Source organism: Haliaeetus albicilla, chromosome 24 (assembly GCF_947461875.1).
Source record: "Haliaeetus albicilla chromosome 24, bHalAlb1.1, whole genome shotgun sequence".
Classification (NCBI taxonomy): Eukaryota; Metazoa; Chordata; class Aves; order Accipitriformes; family Accipitridae; genus Haliaeetus; species Haliaeetus albicilla.
Window position 1 is genome coordinate 4,962,330 of NC_091506.1, and position 15,043 is coordinate 4,977,372.

Genomic DNA, 15,043 nt, shown 5'->3' on the forward strand with positions numbered 1-15,043 from the left:
AACATAGCCTTCCAGCTCCTTGATCAGAAGTTATAGATATCTTCCCGTTTTAACTGACTAACGCAAGTTACAATAGAAAGGGCATAAAAAGCAGGGTATGTAATTTCTTAGTGTTCTTGTGTCTGTCCTTTAAGTCCTACCTCAGATATATGCTTTAATGACTTTTGAAGATGGCAGGCCTTAATAAAGCAGCTTATTGTTCACTTCTGGGGGTTTTGACTGCTGAGCCTTTCTTCAGCCGGAATTCCTAGTTCATCACTCTGCACTTCTAGCTTGCTCTTTTTCTTGGCTGCATATCAGGTGGCTTCTGGCTTCTCCCCCATTCTGCTGTGTGGCTTCAGAGTACATCGGAGAGTGGAACTGGGAAGCCCAGAAGTAAATGCAAACCCAATGATAGGAAAAGCTCTTAGAATTCAATCAAAAGATGGTGGTTTGGGATTTTTTTTTCCACCTATCATGGAGAAGCTGAATTCCACATTCTTGTAGCAAAAAGACCTCAGTTCTATAGTTGTAGAACTGTTGTCTCATTAAGGCTTTAATGATTGTGTGATCTTTCAGACATGTGCTGAATACTTTTGTTTTGGGTTTCTTGCAGAGTTAGTTAGTGGACATATGTGGCTTTACCTGTCCCTTCTTTTCAGTGTTATTGCCACATCCCTGTTTGTTTAGTTGCTGCTAGCCCTTTGAAACCAACATAGACTACAGGAAACAAACCAAATTCTATTCTCTGCACTTTCAGATTGTTTACTGAAGGCATGCAAGCCTGTGTAATTAAGTTGTTACAGAGCTGGAAGTGGAAGGGACTTTACCTGGCCTGTAATCCATAATTTCTTATGATGGCAGCAAGCTAGAAAGAACTGTCCCGTCCTCATTCCTGAAATTACTGAGCCAAGTCGCAGTTTGCAGGATCAAAAATAAAATTTGACAGGATTCTGGGGTTCAGTCCTTCAAACGTTTCTAGTAGTGGCAAATGTGATATATAAACCTGTTCAGTGACAACTGGTTTTCTAGATCTGTTATTTTTAATTTGTTTCCAATTGAATGTTCTGCAGCAGCAAGTCACAAAGGAGTGCAGTTAAAATGCAGTGATTGCCTTAACTCTCCAATTTTTTTCAGATCCATATCCTAACACAGGGAAGGGGTTTTCTGCATGTGCTTATCCTATAATATAGCAGTTCTTGGCGCAGCCTGTGCCAACAGTATATTTCACACCCAGAAAATTCAGTCTCCTGGCACCAAGCTGTTAATAACTATATCTGTTATACAAACCATGTAGAGGCGGGTGTTTTCATCAATCTGTAAACAAAATTGCCTCAGCTATGGTTTGTTTGAACTGACTGCCATTTTGCTGTGCATGACATGTGCACACCTTAGACTCTAAATATTAAATAACAAAACATAAATTATTTAAATGCTTACCAGCGATCCATTAAAATGAAAAATGAGTTGAGGTAGTCATATAATGCAAAAAAGTGCTGGCTGTCAGCAAAGCTTTTTTATTAATTTTAATAAATTGAGAGTTCAAGATGAAATAGGTATTTTTATTTGAATTCATAAATGGAATATTTTGTCTTGAAAAGTGAAAGCTGGAAAGGAAATCACTGTCTTAGGAAAGTCTTTAATAACTCATTAATGCCTCTGGCCTGAGTAAATTAGAGGTCTTCCTCACTCGTAAAGGAGGACAATGAACTGCCTTCCCTAGGCAGATATATTTATCCCTGTCTTGAATATCTATAATTTTCATGAAAGGCAGAGTCATGTATCATTTTTAAAGATCTTACATGTACACATGTATTTTGTTAATATCATGTGGTTTTAATTTTTCTTTATTCTTAAAAGGCTTTTTATAGCTTCCCCTTAATAGATATAATAATGTGGGACAGATGTAATTTATTGCTTTAATCTAAAGAAGGAAAAGTCTTGAGTTAGATGTTTTATTCTAATGTTCTCTACATTCTTTTTTTTTAAATTCAAAACCACCAAAAGGTATAGGACTTCTGTAATCCTGCCATGCAAACTAATTGTGCAGTGCCTTGTTTCTATTTAATGTCTTGATTTCCACATCTATTAAAATACAGATTTTTAGATACATGATATATAAAAGTGTGCTTTTTTTCTATTCTGCTGTGACTTTTTTCCTTAAAGGAAAACAAATGAAAACCTAATTCTTTGTATTGAAAAGCACACAGACTAATTCAGATTTTTTCACTGATATACAGAGTTTTGCTAGCATTCATGACGTCCTGGTATCTTTTGGAAGAAGAGTGCTATGCTATCCCTTACACAGACATTTTGGATTAGTGACACGTGCATTCAGTGATACAGTCATGATACTGCAACTAGGTAAGTTTTTCAGGGGTTGGCAAGTGATGCCGATATAGCCACATTGTTTGTATGTATGGTTATTTTAATAACTTTTGAATCCTTTGGCCAGTTTCACCCAAACTTGATAGATATCGACATTTCTGAACACCTTGCAGCTTTGTGAAAATGGGGCTGGGGAGAGAAGAGAACAAAATTAGTGTCCTTACCAGGAAAAAGCCCCTGAAGCAGCTCATTTATTAGCCAGCGGGTAATACATGCAGCTGTGGTGTAAATTCAGCTGTGTTTTTTTCACGCCAGAAGATCTGCACAGAAGAAATGTTATGAATGTCTCATCCTTAGAAAAATCTTTGATCAGATCCTGTATCTTGGTAAATCAGGATAGTCCAACCGTGATTCGCAAAGCTTTAGGGAAAAGGTCTTGAAAGTATTTTTCTTTATACTGTATTTGTCTGTAAAGAGATTTTTTCTGTTGGAAAAGGACATTTTAATGAAGATTTTGTTCCAGTAGGTTAGATACTGTAATTTTCTTAGACCCTATTCTAAAGGTGTCTAAGTTTTTATTTCAAAGCAGGGTCACTTAATTGTTATAAGTATAGCAGCAGTCTTGTTCTTTGTGTTCTTTAATTACCTGACTGAAGCCCTGTTAAAAAAGATTGGAAGGATTTCTGGTAACTTCCATGATTTGTCTCTGTCTAAAGGAAGTTTTTAAAGCATCATCATCTTCAGTTGTTCCAACTGTTCTGTTTGATTAAGTTCTGGTCATCATGGTTTTGCAGTTACAAATCTGGGCAGCTTCCCTGTGTGATTTACTGTTTGGAAGAACTGTTGTTTTAATTAACCCTTGTCAGTGATGTTAGGATTTTGACAGAAAGGAAGCTTACCCTAATGTTGAATTCCTGCTTTCCTTGCCAGTTTGTTTTTCTAGTATTAGATATTCTGGGGTTTTGTTTTGTTTGTTTGTTAAACTGAGCCAGTCCATTAACTATTTTCTTTTTTTCCTGTTCAAAATAACTATAGTTGACATCTAGCTATCTTAATTCCTAAGCTGTTCCATTGTGTGTGCCAGTTTAGTATTGTCATTCAGAATCACATATTTGAGGGCAAGGGGTAGTTCTGTGGTTCATATTCAGTGTTACAGTTCTTTGTGGGATTGAGGCAAAATGGTTGAGATGACTCTGTGCTAAGTTCAGTGGTAGTCTGGGAAGAACAGAAATCCTGAATTTGTATCAGCATCAAAACGTGTTTTGAATCATTGTTCATTTAGTATGTCCTGTGTAACTTTTCTCTCTTAAGAAAAGACACCAAAATCTCTGACTTGTGTATGTTATCTTAGTTCTCTGCTTGTTATTGGGAAAATAAGACAGTTCTAAATAACAGCCAAGTAGAGCTGTTCATAAAAAACAAGCAGTGAATACCATGAAAGCTATTCTGTTGAAAAAATAAATAAATAAAATTTAAAAAAACCCCCAACATTTAAAAGTGAAGAATAAAAAACTGACTACACATCTGTAGCTTTGTTTTGTTTCACATTCAGGAGTGGAGCTGTCGTCATCTTGATGACTGCAAATTATTCTTTCAGCAGCAACATCCTTTTTATATATTCCCTCTTTATCCCAGACAGCTTTCATGTAATAGTACAAACTTTCAAACCTATGGTTATTCCAGCTTCAGTTGTGCAGTTATACACAACCATGTTTGTATCTTGGGTTGCTAAAGTTACTTGCAACTTTTCTGTTTATTGTGAGTTAGTATTTTCAAAAAAAGCATTCGGTGTTAGATGATTTCTTTTTTTTCTGGACAGAAGAATCACTGAGAAACAGCACTTTGGTGGTTTATTTTCAGTGCTTTTGAGTTGTAGGATTTAAAAAAAAAAACAACAAATGGCAATATTAATCTCTGTTACTGCCAAAAACTATTGATGATTCAAAATACCATTTACATTATAACAGTGAGGTAGTGAAGTTTTAGGGGGAAGATACACGCTGTCCCTCTTTACTTATCTGCACTGGCTTATGCTGCTGTTCATAAGTGTGAAAATAAAATTCCGTTAACAAAACTGAAATCATACAGCGCTGCCAGCCTTTTAGACTTTTTTCTTAAGAGGATAGTATGTGAGACGTAAGCTGTTTGCTTTTCTCTTGATGTTATGATGGAAAATGGTATGGGAGTGGACATTCGATGATCCAACGAAACATTTTCAGTAGTTTGGTAAGGGAGGTGGCATCTACAATAACTGTGTGTCAGGTTTCCTACTCCATCCTCCTGTGTTGGATATGCAGCTGCTGTTGCCTCCTTACCCTCTGCTTTTAAAACCCAGTGGCCCCAGTAGTGCTCATCGTCATTGTCTCCTTGTGTCGCCTGTGATGGTCTTGCTCCAACAGCCAAGTCCCTGTCTTCTCTGGGGGAGTGTGCGAACTCATTCTCTACTGGGGCAAGAGATAGGCTAGCCTTGCTTTTTCTGACCTCAGTGATTTGCATAAAAATTACTGCCATAAGCTTTAAAAGAAATTCAGCTTTCTTCAGTTGATGGTTAGAATGGTTTAGAAGCAGCAGCAGAAGTTAAAAAATGCAGCAGGTCTGGCTTCGTTCTGTGCTGCGCTGGTTGCCTGGGAAACGGTGCAGGATGGTCTGACCGGCTGCCTCCGCAGAGCTGGCCGTGGATCTTCGAGATGCTGAAAAGGCACGTGCAAGCCTCAAGAAAGAAGAATGTGTGTCCACTTCAACTGGAGTTGTTAATAGTGGAGAAGAGAACACTACCTTGAGTGTGAGCTGTGATAATCTCCAGGGGCTGCCTGGGAAGCAGACACAAATACCTTACTTCCTTCATGTGGGTATAAATCTCTTGGGAGAGGGATGTTAGCAAATTAGCAGTGTAATGATAAAGGTAATGGTGATTAATGTTAACTTCTGAAAGTTCTGGGGTTTGTGCAACAAATTAGTACTTACTGTTATGGTGTGTGTATAGGGTGAAAAGCGCTAAGTTTTTTTAAGTAGCCAACTACCAAAGAATTGGGGAAGGTACAAAATGGATGTATTACCTGTCTATAATCACAAGTTGGGGGGGGAAGCGTGTCTATGTATTCTTAAAAGAAATGGATTTGTAGATAATGCTTTTACTGTCAAGGCACATTTGTTCAGTCAAAATGTTTCTTCCTTCAAACTTCAGTGGAAGTTGAGTCATGCTTTTGAGGAATTTCTGGTTTTACAAAATACTTAGCAAATTATGCAATGTGCAGAGCATAGTAGTTATAGCATTAAATACTCTGTTACCCTCATTGTTGACTGGAAATGATGCCTCACCAGTTTGGCACTGTATTGCAATACATGCATGATAAACATAGGTAAAAATGACTGCCAAGTAACAGATAATGAATTCAATTAAGTAGTACCACAAAACTGTTCCTTTTCATGTAGATGCAAGAGGACTGGTGTTTAACTTAAGAATCAGTTTGGGTTGGCCTCATCCCGACTTGGGGTTTCTTTCAGGATGCTGGTAACAGAAGCTGGGACATAGTATAATACAATGTTTCGATAATAGTAATAATAAGCACAGTAAACTAATTTATTTAAAAATAGTAAAGAATTCTGATGGGACTGAATTGTTATGCCTAAAGTTATGTAACTTGACTTTAAAAATATTAGTGCTATGATGGTGGATCACTTCCGAGGTACAGGATACTGCATTTTTAAGCTATTAAGGATCCTTGCGTGTGGTTGAAACACTTCTTATTTTGAATTAAGACTTCCTAACAAAGTGTTAATTGTAAGGCAAATGCATTAAGCTGATTAATGTTGAGGTCCTCAGCAGATTTTTTTCATATACTGTTTTAGTGATCTATAATACTTAAAATACCTCAGCAAAACTGTTCAAAATTCAGCATAGTTATCTAGGATATCTACTGTATTTATCTGTTCTTTGGATAGGATTAAAAAAGTGTATGAAATGCAGTGGTACATCCAGCTACAGTGCTATTTCCGATAAAATGTATATACTGCATTTGACAGTTGACTAACAAAAGTTTATCAGGTGTGGGTTTTATGTAAATATATGGAGCCCTTTTTCTTTTCAATAGATTTATAATAAGTGGTGTGGGCTGGTTCTCTCAGTATTTACTGACACTGTGTTACCATTGCATAGTACTGATTTGGAAGTTACCATCTATGAGCTAATAATGAAGAGGAAACTCATTTGTGCTCTTTTCTGCAACATAAAATATGCTTTGCTTCTTTCCGTATGGAAGTTAACACTAATAGATTAAGGATTCTATAATTACCCATTAAAAAGAGATAGTACTGTTGCCTAGCTGGGTAAGTTATTACCAGGACATTTTCATTTAAAAGGCCATAAGAGTTCTTTTCTTGGTTTTAAGAGTGCTGTTCTTCACTCTTTTTAATGAGACAGCAAAGTTCAGTTTATCTTTAGATAAATGCTCCTCCTTCTTGAAAATGTGGAAAAAACATACAAAAGTCTGCAGGAAAAATGACTTAATGTAAAATAGAATGATGGGACTATTAATTTCCTTTGCTTCCAAATACTCAGTATGAAAGCTGGTAGAATTTCCTGATGCTGTGAAATCAGTAGGTTATTGTATTAAATGGCAGATATAGAACTAGGGTCAAATTGTATTCTTTTTTGAACTAATCTGTGGAAAGAGAACTGGATTTCTGAAACTGTAGAATTCAAGTTGTGGGCTGTCATCTGCCAGCTGTCATAGCAATGAACTCCAGAAGAATCCAGTGATCTGCAGACATATGCTCTAACTTCTATGATTTTTGCCTTGTCTGCTCAGCCTCTTTGCTGCTTTTTCTCTGAAGTTAAAGCTCATCCTCTCCCCAACAGCAGTGTAATGATTTCTAATGGCAGGAAAAGAAAACCACCTTTGTCTCAGAAAAACAATGGGTTAATACTTAGATTTGGTATCCCATCTTGCAATATATCCCAATTTCAAGTTGGTTGTTGTCCTCCTTTATCTCTAACGCAGCTCTTCACATCAAGAAATCGAGGGTAGTAGAGTCTGTCTTAAGTCATACACTTTTAAGTTCTACATTTTAAATTTTAATAGTTAGAAGATCAAATATATGTTTTATTCTGTTACATAAGTTGGAATATTTTTATTTGTACTTTTAAATATAACGGGTTTTGGTTTTGAATAATCAGGAAATAGTATCTGTACACAAAAAGCAGCGTGTTTATTGATCAGTATAATGCAGAGCTCTTAACTTTACACAGAAGACATGCAAAAACTGACTTAAAAATAAACCATTCATAATTTCCTGAGATGATTATCAAAGTTTCTTGTGCCTGCTCTTAAACATTTATTGCTGTTTTTCTAAATAGACAGTTTTTCTTCTTCACCCTTGAACTTAAATGTGCTTGCCTCTTTAAGCTATGTGAAGAAAATGAAACCGGTTATCATTGGCATGTCTTCATCTTCTATTCCATGGTTTTCTTAACTCCAGTATACAGTGAATTTAAAAAAATGACAATCCTAGGGCTATAAAAGAAGTAAGACCTTTAAAACTAGCACATTTTAGGTTTGCTTTGACAGACAACCTTTTAGTGAGTTGGACCAACATAGCTGCCAAAAAAGCCCCTAGCCTGTTCATCTTTTTGCTTTATCCGTTCTCTGATCCAGTTCACTGTATGGTTTCACAAATACTTGCACTGGCACATCACAAAGAGCTGTGGAAAAGGAGGTGGCAAAGGAGTGCAACAAAGAGTACTTAAGCCAGTGTAAGTAGTAATACTACTGAATACATAACCACAGCCTGAAAGTTAAGACCAGATGTCTAGTGAAGACTGAAGCAGATATCCAAAGGCAGAACCTACGGTATGGAATTTCACAGAAATAGGCCAAGAATCATCTGTATGTTACGGAATATCCTACATTAAGGCTTAAATAGTGTTTGCTTTTCAGCTCTTATTTTTTATTGCTGTGGTAAGGAGTTAAATGCTGTTTTGTGTAAGGACTTCTTGTATATAGGGTGCATGTATAAGATACATATTCTGAAAGCAGAAGTTTGGTAGTTTGCTGTGCTCCATGTGTTTGCTTGTATGTAGGGTTCCCTATTTTATTAAGTCTGACTAGATTTTCAATCCCTCTGATTAGAGGACCATTAATCTACTATAATCTTTAATTTATGAAGAAAGACTACTTTTTATTGAGAATTAGTGTTATAGTCACTAATTTACATTGTTACTTGGCAGATGAGTAACAGTACTGGATATTGTAAATGGTGCTGGCTGGCAGCCTGACAGCTAGAACCTTAAAAAATTAGCAAAATTTTAATTCCACATATCATTTCTTTTTAAAAGAGCACACTTCTTTTTAGTTAAAATAGTTAAGTTTGACAAGCTTGGCTTAATAAGCATTGACGGTGATACAATCTAAAAGTTCATCATTTATATTTGGGATTTTATATTTTCTTTCCTGACTTTTCTTCAGCTCGTCTCTTCCAAACCAGTGGGGTTTTTCAATTCTGTTTGCCATGGCTTTTTACCTTCCACATTCTTTCTCCTTATTGCCATCTTCCACATCCTTTAGCTTTCATTCTCTGTCTATATTTTTTCAGCATGGAATTACTTAAAAACAAACAAATAAATTTTGTGCTTGAACAGCAGGGGGAGTTCTGATCCTTTTTTTTTTTTTTTTTTTTTTTTTTTTAATCTGTAAAATGTAATTTCATCCATGTTCAGGTTTCATAGCCTAGGAGGAGCCAGCCTCTTGGGAGAGGGTTATTAGATTCCATTTGCAGTAGTGGCTGTTTTCATTTGAATAGTTTTTTTTTTTCCCCCCATTAAAAAGTGAAAATAATTATTTTTATTTTTTTAGTGCTCCAGCACTTAACCCTTTAGCAACTTTCACCAGAAAACCAAGGGAGGAGATTCCAGCTAATTGGAGGTTACATTAATCAGTTCTTTTCTTCATAAACAGTGGTTGCATATGAAGAAAATTAAACTGACTACAAAAAGATTTCTGGTTGTGGAATGAGAAAACATTCAAGGTTTTAATCTTTAACTGCATTTATCAACTGTATGTCAAATGGCACCTTCTTGAGCCTGAAGTGAGGTTTTCTTTCTGGGGTCTCAATTTGCCAAATTATTCTGTAACTAGCAGAAGTAGGAAAATTTCTGCTTAATTTAAGGCAATGGTTAGATGTTAGGCAATGGCATCGCTTACACAATTGCTGTGGTTCCTGCATGCTTAATCCTGCTGTGGGCTGTGTGTTCCCAACCTTACTCTTTTCCAACACAGGTATTTGTGCAGGTATACAGGAAAATAGGTTTTCCCTTTCTTCAGATAAATGATGGGGCATAACTTTTTGTTATTTGCGAGTTACTTTTCAGCTTGCCCTTTTTTCTTTTTTTTCTTTTTTTTTTTTTTTTTCAGTATGGTGCACTGTATGACTGTGCTAAAGTCTGGGCCGGCACAGCTCAGACAAGTGGAAAACCTGGGGGAGGGGGCTTCTTCAGCTGTAGAGAATTACACGCATGACTATGCCTTGAGGCTTCAGTCTTGCAGAGATTGCTACTGAATTCAGAGGCTCCACATCCACATAGATGTGGATACTAAAGGGCATAGTCATATTACTGCTGTTCTGAGACTGTGAATCAACTTCACGTTACAAGATAGTTGTAGATAGCATGGTTATTAAAACCTCAAAGGTGAGAAGATGGTAAAGATTATCGATTATGGTTTCTAGTGATTACAAAAATAAAAATCTGTTTCCAGGAAAAGCTGCAGTTTTGAAGTGTCTGCTGGACATTCACAAGATTTTTATGGAGAGTGACCCTGCCTACATCCTTAATGATCTCTTCATTACAGACTATTGCATCTGGATTCAAAAAATCAAGTAAGTTCTTTAGTTATTGATGTGGGAAATGTTTTTAGCATACTTCATCTATGAACAAGTGTCAGTAAAATCAAAAGAAATGCCATCTCCTATAAATGGAAATGTGATCAGTCTTTTTCATTTAGTAACCTTGGCTATTCAGCTATTCTTACTACATAAGCAAAGACATGCAGTGCATTTTTTTATGTAGTGACATCATTGGAGAAGGGACAGAGGAATTGCATTTTAAATAAAAATGTAAATTTTCATTCATATATTAATGGTTTTGGAGGAAAAAAATAGCTTCTGGGGAATTTTCATTCTATTGCAATCTTTCTCAGAAAGAAAAATGTTTATATAGCACTTACGTAACATTAGGAAAAAGGTTGGAAACAACTCCTAGTTCAGAATTGAATTTATAACTTCCAACAGAATTGACAATTTCCAATTCTGGTCAGACGCGCATGCAAACTATTTACATCTGTATGAAACAGATGACTTATGGACTGTAGCAGTTGTACCAATTGATTATTAACACCAGAATAAGTGTCACAAATTTCTGTGCGCTGTGTACTCTTGCCCCTGTAGTCGCTTGCCAGCTCACTCTCCCTGACGATATGCTTTGGCTTCCACTTCACTTGAGAGGAAACAGTGACTGCCACTTCCAGACAAAGTTCCTACGCTTCAGCACTTCTGTCTCACCTGTGTTCTTACAATGGAGTTAGTGTGGCTTTACTTATTTCCAGAGCCTTGGGAACTTTGTAACCAGACTGGTTAGAAGTATCAGCATGCTTTAATGGTTTGAAAACAAAAGTATTGGTGGGGGAAACAGTGAGAAATGGATTAAATGAACAAAGCAAGCTGCATGTTCTAATCTTACTAAGCTTTATATTGTTGTTGTCAGGTTTATTCTGTTTTTCACACAGCTTTTGGTTTTTCTCCCTCCCTTTTTATGTCTTCACAGCCTTCTTTGAAGGCCCACAAAAGCACATGTATGAGTTGCAAGTTGTATTTCTCTGAAAAGGAAGGCATTACTAATATAAACACAAAAATTGCCATTGTCATATTTTTTAATACAGCGACATATAGACTCATAAAACAGTGAAACTCATTAAAAGTCTTTGCATTCCAGTTTACAATTTAACAAGAGACTGTGGGAGGAAAAAAAAACTTCTTAAGTGCACAAGACACAAGAAGCAGTGAGGGGATATAGAGGGAACCTGGTAATAATCATGCTCAGAAAGGGGAATATGAAAGAGAATTGAGCCAGCTTGCATAGGCTGTATATTTAGGTGTGATCTTACCAGTACTTCTTAGATACTTCTTAGAGAATTAAAGGCCTTCAGTTCATAGCTGCTTATTACATGTTGTAGATATTGTTGAACCTTATTTGTTGTATGCTTTCATTGACTATATTCCTATAGGTACAATGCACAAAATATTCTAAAACAACTACAGGTGTTTCCGAACATTTTGATTCATCAATCCTGATTCATTACAGGAACAGCTGGTTCATTTTACATTGTCATTTTTGAGGAGGCCTGTTTGAGCCACAGCTTAAATACGAGTATGGGGAAATTCATGTTCAGGTTCAAGTTGAGTTGAAAAAGTGCAGTAAATGAAGGAGGGAAAAGTTATTTCATGCATCTTTCACGAAGAAATGAGTCATAAGACAGTAATACCACTGCTGCCCGTATCAATGAATATAATGTCTAGCAAGTCAGTCATAAAACCCAAGGCCTTCTTTAAATACAGCAGCAAAAAATGTATGGTACATATAAGTGACTGATATATTAACACATTTACTCCCAGACGCATACATTATGTACCAGTTAAGCAGAACTGACAGCTTCTGGAAAGAGGGCAATTAAGCTATCTTATTGTCATAATGACATGACACAATAGTTGTCTGTCATTAGGAGAACAGGAGAAAGAGGAACTACAGAAACTGCTCCTATTTTTAGAGTCTGAATCAGGAAAGCATTTAAGCATACGCTTAAGTCATTCCTGTTCAGTTTAGCAGCGAAGCATGTGCTTGAAGTTAAGCATGTGGGAAGTGAACAGGAACACTTTGTTTTTTCCCTTCTGTTGAAGGGAACAACAAAGTTCACTTGTCATTCAGAAAATACATTAACAGGTATAGAAATGGGTGGTGACTCGTCTGTTAAGGACAAGGGTTCCCAGCTCCCCAAAGTAAGGCATCTGGAGAGGAGGGTGGTACATCTTCCATTCCAGAGGAGGAAGGTTAAGATGTCCCTCTGGTAATTGCCTTTGTGGTGAAAGAGTTTTGGGAGGGGAAGGTATTTATAGGTATTTTTGTGGTGGTCTTTCAGTGAAGTTAGTTGCATGTCTGATCAGTCTGGATATTTTCTCTGTTTTGTTTCTTAGCTATTTCTCCATGCAAGTTCATTAACTTTCTTTGTCTCCGTTTTCTCCTGTCTTTTCATAGCTGTAGTCCCAGGGTGCGCTGAAAATCTGTGGAGGGTTATTCTTTTCTTCACCTCTTTCCCTGGTATGTAACCAGGTCCTAGTGGAGGCTGAGGCCTCTTTGTTTAAACAGTTAAAACAGACTGTAGGTTCTTTTTAGTGAAGGATCTGGGCACTTTAAAAACAGCTGGAAGCAAGTCTTTTAGCTCACCTGTACTGGCAGAGAAAAGTCTGGGAGCTGTAGGTTTAGAAAAAAAGTTTGGCATAGGCAAAAATGTAATGGATATATCAAATGGTAGTAAGCATACAGCCCCATTCCAGATTAAGCCTCCAGGAGAGGAACGCCATTGGTAGGTACTAGCTTTTAAATATTCAATGTGGAAACAAAAACCTTGTGGCCAACAGTGTGTCAATAGATGATTACAGATTTGTTTTGAGATCATAGTTTGGCTGTGGCTAAATTAGATGAGTAAGTGAATGTGCTGCTGGCTGGCAAAACATGATTTATTTTAAGCACAATGTATCTGGAATTGGAAATGATTAAGCTGCTGAATAAAACACGTGCAGGTGGCTAATAGTCAATTGGGTATGGTGAGTACAAGCTAGTTCTTTAATTCTAAGGATTTTTATTTTTTTTCCCAGTAGATTCCTAGAAGTCTTAGACAATGCAAGATACTAGCAAGTGTAGCTAAAATTTCATCTTCCTGTTTGCAACTTATACCTAGTTTTACCTGCTTTCTGTGTTTCTAGTATTTCTCTTTGAGCTGCTTGTGAAGTTATTATTAATAATTTAATCTATTGTATAAAGTGGCATGTAAAATCCTTTTAACTGTTCATTAGGTTTTGAAGAAGGGGAGTGTGTTGCTCAGCAAAACTTAGCAGAAAAGAGGGAAAAGTAAATGTTAACCTGGGTAACAAAAGCTAGACAAAGACCTATGGAGGCAGCTTGTAGTAAATCTCGGCAGGTGGTGTCAACATTTATGTTGAAAAGCCAGATGCAGCCAGATGGAAAATTGCATCTTTAACCCCTGAGGTCATAATGACATGTCATCACTTCATTTGATCCCCCTGCTAAGTGAGCTTATCATCCACCCTGCTGTCACTTCTGTTATTACTTTCATTTCCATAATAAAATTAAATTTAATTTGTCTGGTTTGCATGCTTTTTTCTCTTTAGGTCAGAGCTTTTACAAACCACTATGATACATATGGCAGCCTCTCCAAGGTGAAGTTATAACTGAATTTGTATTATAAGTATGAGCTTTTCTCCATCTTTCATGGCTTACTTTGAGCAGAAGGAGATGAGGGAGGGGAGAAGGAGCTTTGGGGAAACCACTGGTTGTCTGATAGCTGCAATATGGGCTGCCATGACCAGGGGAATCTAGGTGTGGGTTTGTTGCAGGAGAGCTTTTTCCCTTCTGCCAGAGGGGAGTTAAGTGTCTGTGACCTTCATAGAAGTCAGACTAATTTACCCACTGATTCTGGCTGTGCTGAGGTTCCTTCGTGTAGCCTGATGTCTTTCTCTAGTGTTTTGTAGTCCCCTTTGTGCCAGTCTCTATTCACATCACTTTTTGTTGTCCGCTGTTGTACATATGTGCCTTCTGGTAGCTTGGCCGCATGATGCCTGCTGGCCATAACATGGGTGGCTCGGTGGAGGGCTGAACAACTTCATGAGTCCTTGTCCAGGCAAGCAGTTAAGTGCATACTGTTCTGCATCCCTGCATGAGAGAACGATTATCTACCTAACATTTAAATACGTGTTTAGTTTTAAACATGTACCACTTCAGTATCAGTAAATGTATATTTTCTGTGTTCCTGAGTTGGAGGTGAAGGTGTTAGTGTTCGTGGCAGTTTTCCACGGGTTAGTATACTCTACTTACGCACAGTTGTATAGTTGTATACTTCTCAGAGTTTTATGGGTATGAGGAATGCAGAATAAGGTGTTTGATCCCATGTAATTTGTATTATATTTTTCATTATCACTATTTTTCTACTTTTTACCCTAACATCTCACCTTTCATTCATGATCTGTTCTATTGCAAAAAATTATAAAATCATTATTTTTGTTGTGTATTATAGTAGCTTCAACTCTCGCAGTAAAGGACATCTGTATGTTAAGAGAGATGAGCTGTTAAATTGCCTCAGTGTGTCCTGTGGAACTGTATATGCAACTTGATTTGTTATACTGGTATATAGGCCACTTTAATGTATGTTATGCTTTGTAGTCGCACTTTTGTGTATATGTGCTCTGCAACCTAGGACAAATGTGATCTTGCTAATTTTGGTGACTGTAGGTGTAACATGCCAGTTCAAGCATGGGCTATTTGCCTTAAAGTAAAAAACCAGGATTCCTGGTGGCATTTATACAGTCTCTATAGAAGCTGCTATCTTTATTGGAACTAACTAAATTAAAGCTAAGTCAGATATTCCTAAACATGTTACATTTGCTTCTCCTGATT

The 15,043-nt window shown here is 36.9% G+C and overlaps 1 protein-coding gene across 5 annotated transcripts in view; it reads left to right on the forward strand.

Annotated features, from left to right (window-relative positions):
• SHQ1 (SHQ1, H/ACA ribonucleoprotein assembly factor) overlaps window positions 1-15,043 on the forward strand; it is a 62,149-nt gene that overhangs the window by 29,382 nt on the left and 17,724 nt on the right. For all 5 annotated transcript variants that reach the window (XM_069811836.1, XM_069811837.1, XM_009912208.2 and 2 more), the window contains exons 10-11: window positions 2,220-2,343; window positions 10,059-10,179. In XM_069811836.1, coding sequence (XP_069667937.1) covers window positions 2,220-2,343; window positions 10,059-10,179 — 245 coding nt within the window. The remainder of the gene's footprint in view (window positions 1-2,219; window positions 2,344-10,058; window positions 10,180-15,043) is intronic.